The sequence below is a fragment of the Sander lucioperca genome, chromosome 14, assembly GCF_008315115.2.
Source record: "Sander lucioperca isolate FBNREF2018 chromosome 14, SLUC_FBN_1.2, whole genome shotgun sequence".
Taxonomy (NCBI): Eukaryota; Metazoa; Chordata; class Actinopteri; order Perciformes; family Percidae; genus Sander; species Sander lucioperca.
Genome location: NC_050186.1, coordinates 13,397,731 through 13,415,901, shown reverse-complemented (window position 1 = coordinate 13,415,901; position 18,171 = coordinate 13,397,731). Strand labels below are relative to the sequence as shown.

The 18,171-nt window shown below is 39.6% G+C and overlaps 1 protein-coding gene and 2 long non-coding RNA genes across 3 annotated transcripts in view; 1 reads left to right on the top strand and 2 right to left on the bottom strand.

Annotated features, from left to right (window-relative positions):
* Positions 1–9,976, top strand: part of LOC116050997 (placenta-specific gene 8 protein-like) — a 13,517-nt gene extending 3,541 nt beyond the window's left edge. Inside the window, exons 2-5 of the mRNA XM_035991864.1 lie at positions 7,345–7,444; positions 7,544–7,668; positions 9,541–9,646; positions 9,854–9,976. Of these exons, the coding sequence (XP_035847757.1) occupies positions 7,360–7,444; positions 7,544–7,668; positions 9,541–9,645 (315 nt within the window). The 5' untranslated portion in view covers positions 7,345–7,359 and the 3' untranslated portion in view covers position 9,646; positions 9,854–9,976. The remainder of the gene's footprint in view (positions 1–7,344; positions 7,445–7,543; positions 7,669–9,540; positions 9,647–9,853) is intronic.
* LOC116051000 lies at positions 50–398 on the bottom strand. The gene is made up of 2 exons (XR_004895105.1): positions 286–398; positions 50–147 (listed from the first exon to the last, which is right to left on the bottom strand). It is a non-coding gene; the product is annotated as an uncharacterized LOC116051000 (long non-coding RNA).
* A 1,274-nt stretch (positions 9,977–11,250) lies between the features above and the next one.
* Positions 11,251–14,583, bottom strand: LOC116051066. Its single transcript, XR_004105253.1, has 3 exons — positions 14,563–14,583; positions 13,428–13,512; positions 11,251–11,945 (listed from the first exon to the last, which is right to left on the bottom strand). It is a non-coding gene; the product is annotated as an uncharacterized LOC116051066 (long non-coding RNA).
* Between the last annotated feature and the right edge of the window lie 3,588 nt (positions 14,584–18,171).

Genomic DNA, 18,171 nt, shown 5'->3' with positions numbered 1-18,171 from the left:
CATCGTCATGGGGCATCGGTCAGAATGCATAGGAAAAGCCTCAGAGAAGTTCAGTCCATTCAATGAAGATTTATTCAACAAACGTGGTGAGGCAAATGATAATGGATAACATAACAGAACAGGACAGACACACATGGGTTGGAGGATCTAGGAAGAAATAAATAGAAATTAAAACTTAAAGTCAATATTCTGACATGTTCATCATAAAGTAATTAGATACATTAAATCTGTCATTCAAATAGACAGGTTATCAAGAAATAAGGTGCAAAGTAAAACTCATCTTACCAGCTGCCGCCCCATGTGAAGGTGTAGAAAACACTGACTGGGAGGGAGGGCAGTCTTTAAATAAGGAGTGACCAGGTGAACTCAATCAGGTAATTAGGGTGGAAACAAAAGCCAATCAGGGCAATGGTCGGGCGCAAGTTTGAGACCAGGGTGGACGCAGGTGTTCTTTGGCGAACACTGGACTGTGACTGGGCGAGAGATGGCAGAGGGAAGTGACGGAGTAGGAAGCGGGTTGGAGATGGATGAAGGTGGTGGCGGGAGTTTTGAAACTGGAGATTGGGATGTAGTTAGGAAAAATAAACGCAAAAAGAGTAAGAATGCTAAATCGGATGATAGTGATAATGATTGCGTGCGTAGAGCAAATGTAGCAGAAAGAAGTAGAGATGAGTTTAAGGTGTTAGTCAAACTTATGCAGGAGGGTGCTTCGTTTGGTGCATGGAATCCAATTAAGTTAACCAGAGCCATCGCTAAGGAAATTGGGGAGGTACGGAGCGCCAAGGTATTGAGAAATGGAGCAATGTTAATCATGTGTAAAGATGGTGTACAACTAGGGAAAGCAATCCGGATGAGTATAGTAGACGATAAGAAAGTGCAGTGTTCTGCGTTTAAAAGTAGAAAGTTGGTACGGGGAGTTGTGACAGGGATTCCGGTAAGGATATCAGACGATGACATCAAAGGTAATATAACGAATGTAAAAGTAAGTGAGGTCAGACGTCTGAAAGCTAGTCGGAATGGGATTAAAACAGATAGTCTATCGGTTCTGATCATCTTTGATGTAGAAAGGCTTCCGGATAAGGTGTTCATAGGATATATGTGCTATGATGTGAGGCCGTATGTCCCCCCACCCCTACGATGTTTTAAGTGTCAGAGATTTGGACATGTCGCGGCGGTGTGCAAGGGAAAACAGAGATGTGGCAGATGTGGTGGAGATCATGAATACGGCAAATGTGAAGAGGGGGCAAAGCTGAAGTGCTGCAATTGTGGAGGGGAACATAGTTCAGCGTACCGTGGATGTGAGGTTAGTAAGAAAGCAGAAGAGGCGCAGCGAGTCAGAGTTACCCAGGGAATTAGTTATGCTGAGGCAGCGAAAAGGGTTTCAGGAGACAAGCAAGTCACAAGGCAAACTGATAATAAGAATAAAGATGCAGGAAAGTGTATCAGTTGTGATAAGTTGAAAGAGGACACTTTGATTGTGGGTGAACAGGATTTTGTTCTGTTTATGGCAGAGATAATCAACTGTTCAGCACAGACAAATAGCAGAAATGAAAGGATCAAAATAATTGTCAAGTCAGCTGAAAAGTACCTTGATGTGACAGGGTTTCCCTGGGAAAAGGTTAAAGATATTCTTAATGATGATGTACCAGTTTCTCAGGGATGGGCTGGCACTTCCTAATGGTGTTAGTTGTACTTCAGTGGAATGCAAGAAGCTTAATAGCGAATGGTCAAGAGTTCAAGAAGTATATAGATAATTTGAAAGATAAACCTAATGTGATTTGTGTACAAGAGACATGGCTGAAAACACAGCTGAATTTTGTTGTAAAGGGATATACTGCAGTAAGAAAAGATAGGGAAACTGGAAGAGGGGGAGGAGTTGCAACGTTCATACAGACTGGTATGAGTTATAAAGTTGTTCATGTGAGCAAAGGTCATGAAGCAATTGGGATCAAGATATGGGCAGAAAGAGGCCCTATAGGTATAATAAATTATTATAATCCATGTGGGCAATTAAGTCGAGATATTTTAGAGGATGTTGGGGGATCTTTGCAAGATAGGGTAGTATGGTGTGGGGATTTTAATTCTCATAACTCACTGTGGGGTAGTACTAGAACAGATGCAAATGGTGCAGTTATTGAAGAATTTGTTGATGAGCACGGTTTAGTCTGTATTAATACTGGGGAAGGTACAAGATATAATAGCACGCAAAATACTGAAACAGCACTTGATCTAACTTTTGTATCCAGTGCATTAGCAGGTATATGTACGTGGAATGTGGTGAGGCATACGACAGTGGGTAGTGATCACTATCCTGTGAGGACTGAAGTTGGTACTAAGATTCTGTTTGAAAAGGTAAAGTGCATTCCTAGGTGGAAATTAGGAAATGCTAATTGGGATGCTTTCCAAGACGAAAGTTCAAACCTTTTTGGAATACTTCAAGTGGGGAATCAGGTGGATATAAACAAGTTTAATGGTGATATAGTTAAGGTAATAATACAATCAGCTAAAGGAAACATTCCAGTAAGTGTAGGAGCTAGACGGAACAAGAACATACCCTGGTGGAATAGTGAATGTAGGGAAGCCATAAAAAGCAGAAATAAAGCATTTAAGCAACTCAAAAAACTCCATTCTTTGGAAACTTTGGTTGAATATAAAAGGGCCCTGGCTGTAGTAAGGAGAACAATTAGGAATCAAAAACGCTCATGTTGGAGGCTGTACTGCAATAGTATTGGAAGAGAAGTACAGTTGTCAGATGTCTGGGGAATGATTAGGAGAATGGGGGGGATCCGTGGGAATTATGGAATTCCAGTTTTGGTTAGTGGGGACAAAATGGCTGTCAACAATTTGGAGAAGGCTGAGCTTTTTGCTCAAACATTTAGGAAAGTGCATAGTTCAGATAATCTTTCAGAGGAGATCAGGCAGTGTAGAAACAGAACACTAATGGAGAATCCCAGAATAGTGGATGCAGCTGTAGAGTCAAGAGATCCATTAGACTTGCCTTTTAGTATGTTTGAGTTGAAAAGAGCAGTTTTTGGTGCTCGTCAAACCACTCCTGGGAAGGATGGTGTGTGTTATAAAATGTTGGAACATATGACAGAGAACTCACTAGCCAAAGTGTTAGAACTTTTTAACAGGGTTTGGGAAATCGGTCAACTTCCATCATTGTGGAAACAGGCGATAATAGTGCCCATTCTAAAACCAGGGAAAGACCCCTCAGATCCATCTAGTTATAGACCTATTGCCTTAACATCACATTTATGTAAAATCATGGAAAGAATGGTTACTGAAAGGTTAACGTATTTCCTAGAAAGTAAAGCTCTTTTTTCTCCATATCAAAGTGGGTTCCGTAAAGGTCGAAATACAATGGATTCAGTGTTGTGCTTGGAATCCGAAATTAGGAAAGCACAGACCAATAAGGAAGTAGTGATTGCTGTATTCTTTGATGTGGAAAAGGCTTATGATATGCTCTGGAAAGAAGGACTGCTTATTAAGTTGAAATCCTTGGGAATTGGTGGTAGAGTATATAATTGGGTTTTGAATTTTTTATGTGAGAGGAAAATACAAGTTAGAGTAGGTGCAGAATACTCCAGTGTTTATGAGGTGGAGAATGGTACCCCGCAAGGGAGCGTTTGTAGCCCATTGCTTTTCAACATTATGATAAACGATGTATTTTGTCATGTTGATCAAGGTGTGGGAAGGTCTTTGTATGCGGATGATGGGGCTTTGTGGATAAGAGGCCGCAATGTGGCATTTGTAAATAAAAAGGTACAGGATGCTGTAGCTCAGGTGGAGGGATGGACAAATAGATGGGGATTCAGACTGTCTGTGGCAAAAACTCAGGTGATCTGTTTTTCTAGACGGCGTAAAATGGCACCCATGACGGTAAAACTGTATGGTCAAACTCTTGAACAAGTAAAAGCAATTAGATTTCTGGGTGTATGGTTTGATGAAAAGCTCACATGGAAAATGCATATAGGAAAGATTCAGATTAAATGTAAAAAGGTTATCAATGTACTCCGTTGTTTGGCTGGACAGGAGTGGGGAGCAAACAGATCATCTCTTCAAAATATATATTGGGCTCTCATGAGACCAGTTTTAGATTATGGTTGTATAGCTTTCATGTCAGCAGCAGAATGTCATCTCAAGAAGTTGGATGTCTTACAAGCTCAAGCTCTGAGGATTTGTAGTGGGTCTTTTAAAACATCTCCAGTTTCAGCGATGCAGGTGGAAATGGGGGAGATGCCTTTGAGAATAAGACGGGTCAAGTTATTGCTGGCATACTGGGTTAATCTCCAGGGACATTGTGATTCGCATCCTGCAAAGGGAATTTTAATGGATTGCTGGGAACACAACGAGTCAGATTTCTTTAGCTTTGGATGGATTGGTGATGCTAAAGCAATGAGCATTGGATTAGGTCAATTACAATATAGTCCTACTGTTTCACTCTCATCCATTCCTCCATGGTTATTCCCCTTGCCAAGTGTAGATCTTAGCATACATCAGGAACTGAAGAATAAGTCAGAACTTCTTCCAGTATGGCGCATAGTCCAGAATTATGTTAAAAAGAATTTATCAGACTCTGTTTTCATTTTCACAGATGGCTCTAAAGATCCAGAAAAAGGGTGTGTAGGTGCAGCAGTGTATATCCCGGTGAATGATACATCAATAAAGAAAAGGTTATCTGATCATTTATCAGTATACACTACAGAGTTGATGGCAGTGTTACTGGCATTACAGTGGATAGAGGAGAAGGGATTACCCAAAACTGTTATTGCATCCGATAGTTTTTCTGCACTTTCTAGCATTAGAACAGGCAGATCATCATCTAGAACAGATATCATCAATGAAATATTTATTGTATTGTACAGAATGAAAATTAAGGGTTTATTTACAACTTTCATTTGGGTTCCTGCCCATGCTGGTGTGGAGGGAAATGAGAAGGTGGATATTCTGGCCAAACAAGCACTTAAGTTTACATATGTAGACCTACAGGTCCCAATGAGCAAAGCGGAAGTTAAATCATTCATCAGGACATATGCACAAACAACCTGGCAGGAGTACTGGGACATTAGTGAAACAGGAAGACATCTTTACAATATACAAAGCGGTGTTGGTGATGGGAGGAAGGTGGGCTTTAAACGTCGGGAAGAAAGTATCATTACTCGTCTTAGAATTGGACATACAGGTCTTAACTATTCATTATATAAGATAGGCAAACATTCTAATGGAAACTGCATATACTGTCATCAGCCAGAAACTGTTGAGCATGTTCTAATTCATTGCAAGGAATACGACACCCAGAGAGAGCACCTTTTTCAGACACTTCGTAAGGCAGATCACCATGCATTTTCTTTGTCAGGGCTTTTGGGGACGCCAGCCGGCAAGGTATATCACTGTATTATGAAGTTTCTCCGAGAAATTGATTTGGTAAAGAGGATTTAGTTTTCTGCATATATCTCTCGTTCACACTCCAGTCCAGTTGGTGGCGGTAATGCACCTTTTAAGTTGGTTTGCCAACCGCCAATAAATCATAAAAAAGAAAGAAAGAAAAGCCAATCAGTTGTGAAGACAGGGGAGGAAAGGAAATGAGCTACAGGAAGTGAGGTAAGTGTAGAAAGAAAGTGTCAAAATAAGATAACAATAGGAATCTTTAGTACACTAGGCCTAATTGACTTAGGGCCAAGGAGCCATAAAGTCACAAGTAGAAAAAACAGGGGCCAAATTACTAACACATTCATGTCCATTCAGTAAGCTAACCTATGCATAAACACGATAAATTTGAAGTCACTTGCCACACTTCCCTGGGTCACTTGCCACAAAAAGACTTATATTGACCTTAAGAATTGATTGCACAATCTTGCATCCAGTTGCTTTCTAAATTCTTTTTTTTCATTTGCAAACAAGCCTTACCTAATGACATTCCCCCACAGATAACATCAGAAGAAAGTCAGAATAGCCATCTTAGTCATTAGTAACGTGGTGAGATTACATTTTGCTACCTTGTCGTGATGGGGAGGCTTGTGTGCCTCCGTGACCCTGAAGACTATACCGGCGGGGGTTATACCCCTGGCAGGTACTACCAAGCCAGGCAGTTTTCAGGTTAGAGGCCAGTCTAAAAGCAGCATTGCCATCACCCATTGGCAGTAGGATGATTGGATGAAGACTGGGCCGATGTATTTGTCATACATATGAATGGTGTTTCTGCCATTGCAAATTAGGACATTCAATAAGTGTGGAGCTCATGTGCATATTCAAATTAATTTCAAAAGAAACTTGTAATACAAAAAAGTTACTTTTCATGTATACTTTTACCATGTAAAATTTTATTGTGGTAGGAGTAAAGGAAAAAAATTAAGCCCATTTGGGTGTATTTTGGGCATATTTGATTAGTGTATAGCTCATTTGCATATTTAAATTCATTTTCAAAGAAACTTGTAATACAAACATTTTTACTTTTCATGGGTACTTTCATTGTGTAAAGTTTTATTTTGATAGGAGTAAAGGAAAAAAATAGCCCCATTGGGGTGTATTGTTGTCTGGCCTTACTGGCACACATCTCGGATCGATGAGAATTTAACATATATTTCCTCAACTAGGATTTCTTAGGACTTTTAGTATGTTGTTCTGGACACCTCATAGAAATGATCTAAGCTGCAAAAAAATCTTTTACAATTAGTCTGTCATAAAACGCTACTTTGCCTGGACTATTTGTGCCAGTAAGAAGCTGGTCATGGCCGCTGTGCCACTGGTCACGACCAGTGTCTTTAGCGCCCCTAGTGGTTGTGACCACTGGTCTGTGCCAGAGACCAGCTGGTCCTGACCACACGGATCTTCATAATCAATAATAATAACAATAATAATCATAATATATCTGATATAGTGTATTTTATAGACAAAAGATTATGATGTCTGACATTTATGCAGCTAACAGTGCTGCCAAAACGACAGGAAAGGGGAGAAAATACTAAAGCCGCATCACAGACCACAGGGCAGACCACTGATGAGCTGGTCGCGACCAGTGTCTCTAGCGCCCCTAGTGGCAGTAACCACTGGTCCCTGCCAGAGACCATGGTCCCGGGACAGACCACGGAATCGGATACAACCCCAATTTTTTCAACATTTTGTTTTCTTAAATGCTATAAATTTGAATTAAACACCCACATTTTGTTAAAGTAGTGAACTGAGCGTTGTATGGAACCATCCAGGTTGTTTTTCTTCGACAATCTGTTTGAAAGAAACATTAGAAACTTTGTAAAATGGGTGAAATTTGACCCGAGGACAACAGGAAGGTTAAGAAAAGTGATAAGAAGATCAGTGACAAGCTCTTTTTTTGTTATCCAACAGAGTATTGATCTGATCATGGCTGTGACCAACCAACCAGGCAGCTATGCACCCTCGGACTTCCAGACAGGCCTGTTTGATGTCTGCAAGGACTGTGGAACTTGTGAGTAGTACTCCATCCTTTCTGGTAAATCTGATTTAAATATGCACACAGTTAAGACATGAAAGATGTATTGTATATGTTGTATTTTTCTCAATACAGGCTGCTATGGTGTGCTCTGCTACTGGTGCATCGGCTGGAGCATCGCCAGCAACATGAACGAGTTCTTCCTGTGTGGTCATAGTACGGCGATCCGCAGCGTCTACAGGACCAAATACAACATCAGAGTAAGTTTAAATGGATATAAAAAGCTGGCTGACTATAGGACTCAATTTGGACAATGTAGGAAAACAGCAACGTTATTGTCATGTAACACTGAGTATGATAGTCCTACCTTTAGTTGTGGTTAAAACACTTGTACGGGTATACTGCGGAACAAGAGGAGAGGTTTTAAGATGCTTGGTCCCACGTCACATGCAGTGGTAGAAGTACTCAGATCCTTTAGCTAAGTAAACGGTCTAATGTGACAATGGTAACACTTTACAATAAGTCAAAGTTGAGTATAAGTGCCAAAACATTTGACTTCCGAGTCATTTTGAGACACTTTCATTTCAATAGTTTGTAGAGGCCTGAAGAGGTACAGTAATATAGTATCAAAATATAGGAAAAGACAAAGAAAAATGTCCAAAAAATAAATGTAGTTCTGTGTTTTTAGCCATGATAGACGAGGCTTCACAGAAAGGATGGATTTGAATGTAAGCATGTTTGCATGCTGATGTTATCATTTATCTTAAAGGTGCTCTAAGCGATGTTGAGCGTTTTTTAGGCTACAGCATTTTTTGTCACATACAGCAAACATCTCCTCATTATCCGCTAGCTGCCTGTCCTCTGAACACACTGTAAAACATGGTCTCTGTAGACAGCCCAGGCTCCACAAACGGCAACTAAGGGCGTTTTCACACATACCTCATTTGGTCCGGGCTTTCGGACTTTTCAGTTTGATCCGAACCAAAATTACAGGTGTGAAACCTCCCCCGGACCACGGTCCGGATCAAAAGACCAAATTTTAGTCCGATAAAAAGAGGTGGTCTCGGTCCGGACCAAACTGAACCATGGTCCGGTTCGTTTATAGTGTGAAAGCATTTTTTGGATGGTTCGGACTTTCGGACCAAATACAAGAAGCTCTGGCAGGCTCTCCTTCTGTTACCGGGGAAGCTCCTTTAAGGAATAGCTCGGTGCTTATGTGTACATGAGAGAGTAACGGTGAATGCGCTCAGAGCAGACAGCTGTCGGCTATCAGAGCAGAGAATACATCAGCAGTTTACTTGTTAAGTGGTAGTAAATGTACAGTGTAGGTTTCCGTTTGTCTCTGAATAAATGCTCCAGGAAGAAAGTTTCCGTGTCTTGCTTCTCAACATGACAACAAAACAAAAAGAGCCGCGGCAGAAGGGGAGAGCAGCAGTCAGCTGAAAAACCTCCGACACAGAGAGAGATACTAGAGGACGGGGAAGCCCATCTACAAACCAATCAATTATAAGTATCTGGAGACGCAGCTCACATATGTGATGACGGCAGGACGTAGTTTTGTCACGTTTAGATCTTTAGTGCGCTTGCATAACTGCAGTGTGAAACCAAAACTTACCGGATCAAATGTATACAATGTAACAAAAACATGAACCTTGGTCCGGACCTTGGCTCGGACTTTCATGTGTGAAAACGCCCTAAAACTAACTGCGCCAACCTGCACCACCAAACAGTCTTCCAGTGTTACAGCCAATAACCGACAAGAAGGATTTGGGGGTGGGAGTTGGGGGGGTTAGTGCGCGGCAGCACGGAAGGGAGGGAGAGGGGACGGGATGAGGAGGAGGGAGGGGCGAGCTAGCCTCGTTTTGTTTGAAAATACTTTGAACGTCAACAAGAAGTGCCGTCACCCAACATCGCTTAGAGCACCTTTAAAGCACCATTGTGTGAAAGTTCTGCTCGGCTTACTTGCCAAGCTAGATTCTTCTCACGTCTCCTTTTGAGGGGCCCCAACCCCCAGGTTGAAAACCACAGCTGTGATACTGTTAAATGTCACTGTACTGTGTGTGTGAAGCTCACCCCCATCCAATAGAAATCTACTACTACTAATCTACTAATACTAATATTTGTGCTTCCAGGGGTCAGTGTGTAATGACTTTATGCTGGACGTCTGCTGTCCATGCTGTACCATCTACCAACTGAAGACAGATATCGACCGCAGGAAGGAGCAAGGCATTTTCTGAAGCGTCTTCTAACGGCTCCAAAACATCAACAACTTATTTAGACATTCCTCACACATAACACGTCATAATATCTTTGTGTTTGTGGAGCGGTTGAAATGATCCAGACCATTCTCGCTAAAGATGTTTATGAAGTGGCATACAGCGTCATTTAACTTTTAGCAGAGTTGTAAATTGACTATCCTTTGTCTTTTTTTCTTTTTTTTCTTATCAGCTACAATCCTCTGAGGGAAATGACGTTCATCTCTTCCAGTCTTTTAAACATTAGTCAGCTGCCCGGGACACAACCTGGGAGTAGAAAACAGCGTCATGATTTATGGTTACAGTTATAAAATAATGTTTTAAAAGTTTTATCTGTGCTGTCCTTTGCAGTTGACAGGATGTGGATTCCGTGTGTTTAAAGGTGTTCTTTAAATAAATAAATAAATTGAATTAGTCCCTTGTTTTTTTCCTGCTTGGATATTGCACAACAGTCTGGCATTATCTATTGCTGTTTGAGGGTGTTAGTTTCTTGTTTTGAGCTGTGAGAATATCTTTTCATTAGCCAAAATTTATTTGAATTGCAAAACTGACCCTCAGCTGTATTTTGTTTAGTGCTGATAAGCAAATGTTAGCATGTATGCCAAACACTTTTTTCCTGATACATATCAGTTCTTTACGGTTGTCCGGTGAAGTCCTAAAAGGGAGTTTTTCCTCACCACTGTCGCACTAAATGCTTGCTCTTGGGAGAATTACTGGAATTGTTGGGTCTCTGTAAAGTATAGAGTGTGGTCTAGACCTACTCTATCTGTAAAGTGTCTTGAGATAACTCTTGTTATGATTTGATACTATAAATAAAATTGAATTGAATTGAGCATGTTACCATTGTTGGCACACCATCATGGAAACAAGTCATAAATAAGTTATCAAGTAGCACACCTGTGCTTTTCTAGTTACAAGTCTGAAGTAAGAATTATGGCATGGAGGCATACGCTACCAGGTATCAGGTAGTGGCTACAATAACAATACTTACAGCATGATAAAGTCATTGTTGGTTTTGGTGTCTTCAAGGAAGTTGTTAGTAAAGGTATTAAACAACTCTAGCCCCATTATTTACAGCTGTGATATACGATATTAAATGTGTATTGTTAAACAAAATTGCACATGTAAGTTTTGATTTAAGAACAATGTTTTGGATCATAATAATGGATGATGAAAGGGTGCACCTACTGTATAGGAAAATAGGATTGAAATGTTTGGTGAGGAATTTCCCACACAATTAATAAGAGTCCAAAATGCACAATTATTTTCTCACAGGTCAACCAAACAAAAATATGGTAGTTAAAAGAGGACCTCGCTTGTGGCCGGTTAGCTCAGTTGGTAGAGCGGGTGCACATATGCAGAGGTTTATTCCTCGTCGCAAAAGGTGCATGTCTTCCCCCTCTCTCTCCCCTTTCATATCTCAGCATTCCTCTCTATTAAAAGGCAGAAATGCCCAAAAAAAGAAAAAGCTCCTGGAAACTCAGAAAGCGGATTTCATGACTTTCTCGTAAATGCTGATTTAAAATGTATAACATTCAAATTAATTATTTCTAAAGCACAAAAAACTGAAATGACACGACCATGATGTTGAACAATTTCTCTCCGCTTTGAATTTAATTCTCGTTGCTGAAATTCCATGTGTGGACCGAGAAAGTTTTACATGACGCCATAAATCAACTTGACAGACATTGCTGTGTCATTATGTTTAGTTAAACACAGAACAATGTGTTGGAACGCAAAATAAGCTTCAAGACACCAGTTGTTCCCCCGCATGTTTCACTTCTTTTTGACCCTATTACATGTCAACTATCTGAATTAAATCACATCCGAATGTTTAACATAACAAGTAAATAATATAAAGCCACACCTAAACGTTACATTGTAATCCCCCTGTGAATACATCTATGTCAGATACAGATCGGAAATATTGAGAAACATCAAACTTGTTTCAGTTGTGGGCAAAAGTAATAAAACAAGTGTTCTCTGAAAATTCAAACAAGTGATGGTGATACCAGAGGCTTCTCCTTGGACTCTTCCATTACTGGGACTGAAGTGGTGACGTTTTTGAGCAGGGAGACATCACTTTAGGACAGGCTGAGGAGAGAACAGTTTAGGGGATTTTTTTTTCTTCTGGAGGGGTGGGGATGTTTACTGGGTCATCTGGGTTTCCATAGCCTGTGCCGCCCACTCTGGAGCAGCCGAACGGATCTTTTCTAGGAGGTTGTTGACTTGGAAACACAGAGACTGGATCTGTTTGTCCCAGGTAGGAAGGGCTTCACGGGCTGCCAGAGATAAAAAAGGGAAGAAAAATCAAACATTTGCATTTTATGACATGTGAACAACAAATGTAGGCCTACTTGTTCAAACTCTATGTGTGACTTTTAATGCCCGGTCTATCACAGCTCTGCCCAGTTCCATAAGCGAGAAGTTGCTTTATGCCGTTTGTTGTCATTCCAGTATGAAGAGGCAGCCCCCTACTGGACGCAGATTGTTGGTTAGTTAGTTATTAGTTAGTTATTGATTCAAGTATCACAATATAAAAAAGACAAATGATATAACTTTACATGATCAAAGGAAAAAATATTCTATGAACAATTCTGTCAATGCATAAATAAAAATGCCCCAACAATATGGCCATGTTTCTGCATGTTCAGGCAAGTATGCATCATAACGACTAGACTGTCTTGTCTGTGCTTAGAAACAGTGAAGTAGGATTAGGGCTGCAACTGACGATTACTGTCATTGTTGATTAATCTGTTGATTATTGTTTCGATTCATCGATTAGCTCATTGGTCTATAAAATTTCAGAAAATGGTAAAAAAAAAAATGTGGATCAGTGTTTCCAAAAGCCCAAGACGACGTCCTCAAATGTCTTGTTTTCTCCACAACTCAAAGATCTTTAGTTTACTGTCACAGAGGAGAGAAGAAACTAGAACATATTCACATTTATAAGCAGGAATCAGAGAATTTTTACTTTTTCCTTTCATTAAAAAAAGGACTCAAACTGATTAATCGAATATTAAAATAGTCTGCAATTGTGTGGCCGGGTTGATGAGGAGGAAGGGAGTTCAACAGCAGGGTAAAGTCACTACAGAATCCTACTTTTGTTCCGTTTTGAAGTGAGGAACGTAACGTCCCTCCAGTGGTGTGGTGTTTACTCGTTATCAAGCTGACTAGCATGACAAGCTAGCGTTAGCTCGTTAATAACAGTAGTAAAGCAGGACTAAAGACACATTTTTATTCACTTGCCTTTTTTGGCCAATTCATTTTTCAATCTATTGTCATGTATATATTCTGTGCTTTGTCCCATATCAGTTATTGTTGACAAATATATTTGTGTGTGTTGTACTTTTTAATTTCATTTTAAAGTTCTTTTAGCACTTGGTCATCTTAAGCTGTGTTTAAATGTGGTGTACAAATGAACTTAACTCGCACTTACTACAATGATGGTAATAATTTAATGAATAAGCTTCAAGTGAAGCTTCAGAGTATCTATCACAATGCTGATATCTGTCAGTGCCCACAAGTACCTTCAACTTTGTTTTTACAATCGGACAATGTGCCTAAATGCTACAATAGTCTTTTCAATTACTTTTTGTTTCGGTTTCCAAAATGACAGTGTCAGCCATTAGCATTAAAACATTAAGAGTTTATTCTTGTTTAAGCATTTTGCAATTTCCCATCATGGGCAATATTGTGTTTGCATTCGTGTTGTGTGGAAGTTCTATCTATCAAATGTGAAAACACGCTGGCTGTCAACTCACTCTCAAAGTGTACAATGCTGTCTATCTGGTCGATGAAGCCATTCATGCGTCCTTCAGTGATCATCTGGGAAGCGATTTTCTCAGCCTAAAAGACAAACAGAGGAGGCAAAACATCTCAACATCAGATTACACAGCTACGCAAATATGTGTGAGGTAAAAATGATATTTAATACAAGCACAACATTTTATTTTTTCTTCTAACAAATTTCCCCACAGAGCTTTGAGCCTTCTTTTTAAACAGTGGCTTTTGAAATGCATACATTCTCTAGAAATTTAGCGAGATTTGTGTAGTAAGTAGTAAGTAAGTAAGTAAATATTTCATTATATATGTTTTTTGGTTAAAAATGTTATGCAATGTGTCTGAATGCATCACAAACAAATACATAGATTATGATAATGTTCACGCAACTGAAACTAATTCCTCGAGCAAAAGCCAAATTGAGTACAGACTTCAATACAATTATTAAATATTAAACTGAGAAAAGGTATATTAAATACATTTTCCATTTACACACAGTGAAGTTATTTCAAAGAGATTGTTTGAAGATAAGGCTGTAAACAAAAAACACACGAAATGTGAATGAAAGAGAGAATTGGCATCAGCTGTGTGCTTGGTCATCAGCTGTGTGCTTGGTCATCAGCTGTGTGCTCGGCCATCAAGTGGTATTTCAGACTGGACGTGCTGCGATGATAGCTCAGTTCACAACGACAAAACACACAGGTCACTTTGGTCTTGTCAATGGAACCATTTGGCAACTTTTTAAAAGTAAACTTTCCATTCAGCCTACTACTCTTTGGCCGGCTCCCAAGCCCAAACAAGTGTGTGCGGCGTGCCTGTTGTTGTGTTTCCGGTCTAGCTAGATCCGGTGTGGTGTTGTAGTTTTTCTAACGTTACTAGTTTTAGCAACAGCATGTGAAAAAAACTACAAAGTTTGCTGTGCCAAAAAGAACGTTAATCTTGCGATAAAAAAATTGACGCCGTTAATATATAATATCATAATAACACGTTTAACTGACAGCACTAATACTAAATACATTTTCCATTTACACACAGTGAAGTTATTTCATAGAGATTGCTTGCAGATAAGGCTGTAAATGAAAAACACACAAAATGTGAATGAAAGCGATGTGTCACCTTTGCTGGGGGGATTTTCATTTGCTCGGTCAAGGATGCTGGAACCTGCAAGAGAGAGAACACACAACTTAAATGACATTCCACTTTATTATTTTTTGACAGATTTAAGTCATTAAAATACGTGCCTCAATACTTCATAACATATAACATACCACATCCTCAGCATTCAAGGTAGAGCTGGGCAATCGATATTATATCAATACCGTGATATGAGACTAGATATCGTCTTAGATTTTGGATATCGTAATATCGTAATATGGCATAAGTGTTGTATTATCCTGGTTTTAAAGGCTGCATTACAGTAAAGTGATGTAATGCTCTGAACCTACCAGACTGATGTAACTGTTCTATTATTTGCCTTTACCCACTTAGTCATTATATCCACATTACTGATGATTATTTATCACAAATCTTATTGTATAAATATTTTGTGAAAGCACCAATAGTCAACACTACAATATCGTTGCGGTATCGATATTGAGGTATTTGGTCAAAAATATCGTGATATTTGATTTTCTCCATATCGCCCAGCCCTCAAGGCATAAAACATGACACAAAAAATGAACTTCCAAAAGCGCAATCTGTGCACAATTACAGCTGCAATAAAACCAGAAACATGGGCCTTCATTCACTGACAGCATATGCCTCTACAATAGCCTAAACAGCATAAAAAAAGTGTGTAGTGAAGTACTGTAGTTTTTCTAGACACGATAGACTGCATGGCACACGGGGCTCATGCAGCCTACCGAGCAAATGTATCAGCTATCAGCAGTTGAAGAAGAGATAGTATGAATAAGAACATTTTGCCCCATTGCCTACCCAACAACTTAGCAGCTCAGGCCGTGTAAAGCCAATTATCTCCACTCACCATCCGCTGTGGTGGCTTTCTGGTGAGGCATCAGCATGGCAGCAAACTCCTGCAGCTGGTTTCCTCTGATAATACGGTCCAGGTACATCTTCTCCAGAATACCATTCATGATATGTAGTAAAATATTGAAGTTGTGGGAAGTTTAAATGGCTTAAACTGTATGTTTCATCCGTCCCACCTTTGCTGTAATAATTCCTGAACGGTTTTGTTCAAAGCTGAAAATGTAACTGTATTTGACAGATGACAGGTGTAGGTTGCTAGTGACAAAATATTAGCTTTCAGTGCGATATGATCGCTTTGTAAATTATGTTTAATTAGAAAGTGTTTCTACTGTCCCAGTCTCCCCTACTGGATGTAGTGGCGGGGTGTGGCAGGGTGTAGGTGTAGGTGTGTTTGATGCCTTTGTTGTCTGGAATATGTCCGTGCAATAATACAGAAATAGAGTCTGAAACCATAGTCACCTGCTTTGATATATATATACTCACGCTGCCACCGGTTTCAGTCTGTCGTCCAGGAGCCTCTCTGGTCACTTTCACCGTCCTTCAACCATCTGGTAAGATTTACCTCCTAACGACTGCTTCACTGGGAAACATGCAAGATAACTTATGTCCGTATTGTTTGATGTTCAAAAGAGGTGTAATTTACAGTTCTCTTTGCTGGGGAAGATACAGAAGTAATGATCACAAACTATACAGGCCCTAGCTCTTTAGAGTTTAACCCTCGTGTTGTCTTCCCGTCGACTATGCCACTTTTAGTTTTTCTGGGTCAAAATTGAAAACTTTTTCTTCTACGTTTTGGTCGTATTTTTCGACACTTTCCCCGACGTATTTGTCGCTTTTTCCACCAATGTTTTTGTCGTTTATTTGCAATTTTGAAGTTTTTTTGTCAATTTTTGAGAGGGGGTTGTAGCCAATTCTGTGGTCGGTGCAACACCGGGACCATGGTCTCTGGAAGGGACCAGTGGTCACAACCACTAGGGGCGCTAGAGACACTGGTCGCGACCAGCTCCTCAGTGGTCCGCCCTGGTCCCTGTCTTCCTGACTGGTTTAAACTTTTAAACCGTCAGGAAGACACGGACCTGCATAGTCGATAGTACTACTCATACAACTACGACTAATAATAATTTAATCATTATTATGATTTCTATTAATAGTAATGATCAATAATATTTGACAGACAAAAGTATTTATTTTTACATTTATTCAGCACAGTGTTGCCAACACAATGAGAAAGGGGAGAAGGTGCATTAAATGACGACGCTGAAGTTGGCATCCGATTCGCAGCTTCCGATTCGGCAGTTAAGGGGAAATTTAAGGGGAATTTAAAACTGTCCGATTTACATCGCTAAGTGACTGATCCTCCGGTTTTTGAACCTCTTACTGTATTGAATGTGTGTTAGTCATTAAGGTAAATTATTAATTATGTCTAAAACACACTTTTAGATTTGTGAAAGCTTTATTGTCTTTATGAGAACACAATAAAGGAAGATTTTACTGTTTTTTTTTCACATATAGACCTCATTAGACCAGGTCTAGATTCAAAACCGCAATACATAGACTTGTCAAATCTGGACTACATCATCCCAGAGAGTCTAAGGAGTGTTAAAAACACAGTTTGAGATTTGTGAAAGCTTTATTCTATTTGTGAAAATGCAATAAAGGGAGATTTTACTGTTTTTTTTCACACATAGACCACATTAGATCAGGACTAGATCCAAAACCGCAATACATACATAGATATATAATAATAAAGCTTTATTGCAGACACAGGTCCATATAACACATAATACAGTATACATATAATATAAAAAAGAGATACAAAAACACATAAAAAATTGCATATTAACCTATAGGATACACAATAATACATAAAAATTGCATATGAGCCTATAGGATATAAAGGCTGCTGCACCAATGTCGTCTTAACCTGGAAGTGTATCTATAACAACTTTTCAGAGGGCTGACTAGGGCTTCAATAATGTGATTCTCTGACTTGTCCAATCGACACATAAAACTAAACATCAATTGTCTTAAGAGTGCCTCACACGTTGGCACTCTAGTGGACACAAACAAATGACTGGCACTCTGCCACCTAGGGACACGGAGCATCAGTCTCATTGCATCATTGTATGCTACCTTGAGCCTCTGCATACTCTTTTTCTTATAATTAGACCACAATTGAGCAGTATATAACGGTGTGATGTAGGTTCTAAACAGAGAGCACTTCACAGAGTCAGAGCACATAGAGAACCTCCTTATAAGCATGTTAGCTTGAGAGTAGATTTTACAGCGCTGTCGGTATAGGTCTTTGTCATCCGTCCAGTCATCAGATATAACATGTCCTAAATATTTAATTTCCTCACACACAGCTAGAGGACTATCTGACAAATAAAAAGTCGGAAAAGTTGATTTCCTGTCCTCGTCACTTCTAACTATCATTATGTGACTTTTCATAGCATTATACTTTATGTCATAATCAAGGCCATACTGAGAGCACACCTTCAGCATCTGCTGCAGCCCAGCACTAAATGGACAGAGCAGGACCAGGTCGTCTGCATACATAAGATGATTAACTGTAGTGTTGCCCACAAGACAGCCAGTTTGTAACCTATTTAACTGATTTGATAATTCATCCATATAAACATTAAATAAAAGAGGAGACAAAATCCCTCCTTGCCGCACTCCGTTACTAACACAGAATGGAGCAGATACAACATTATCCCATTTAACCTGAAACGTTTG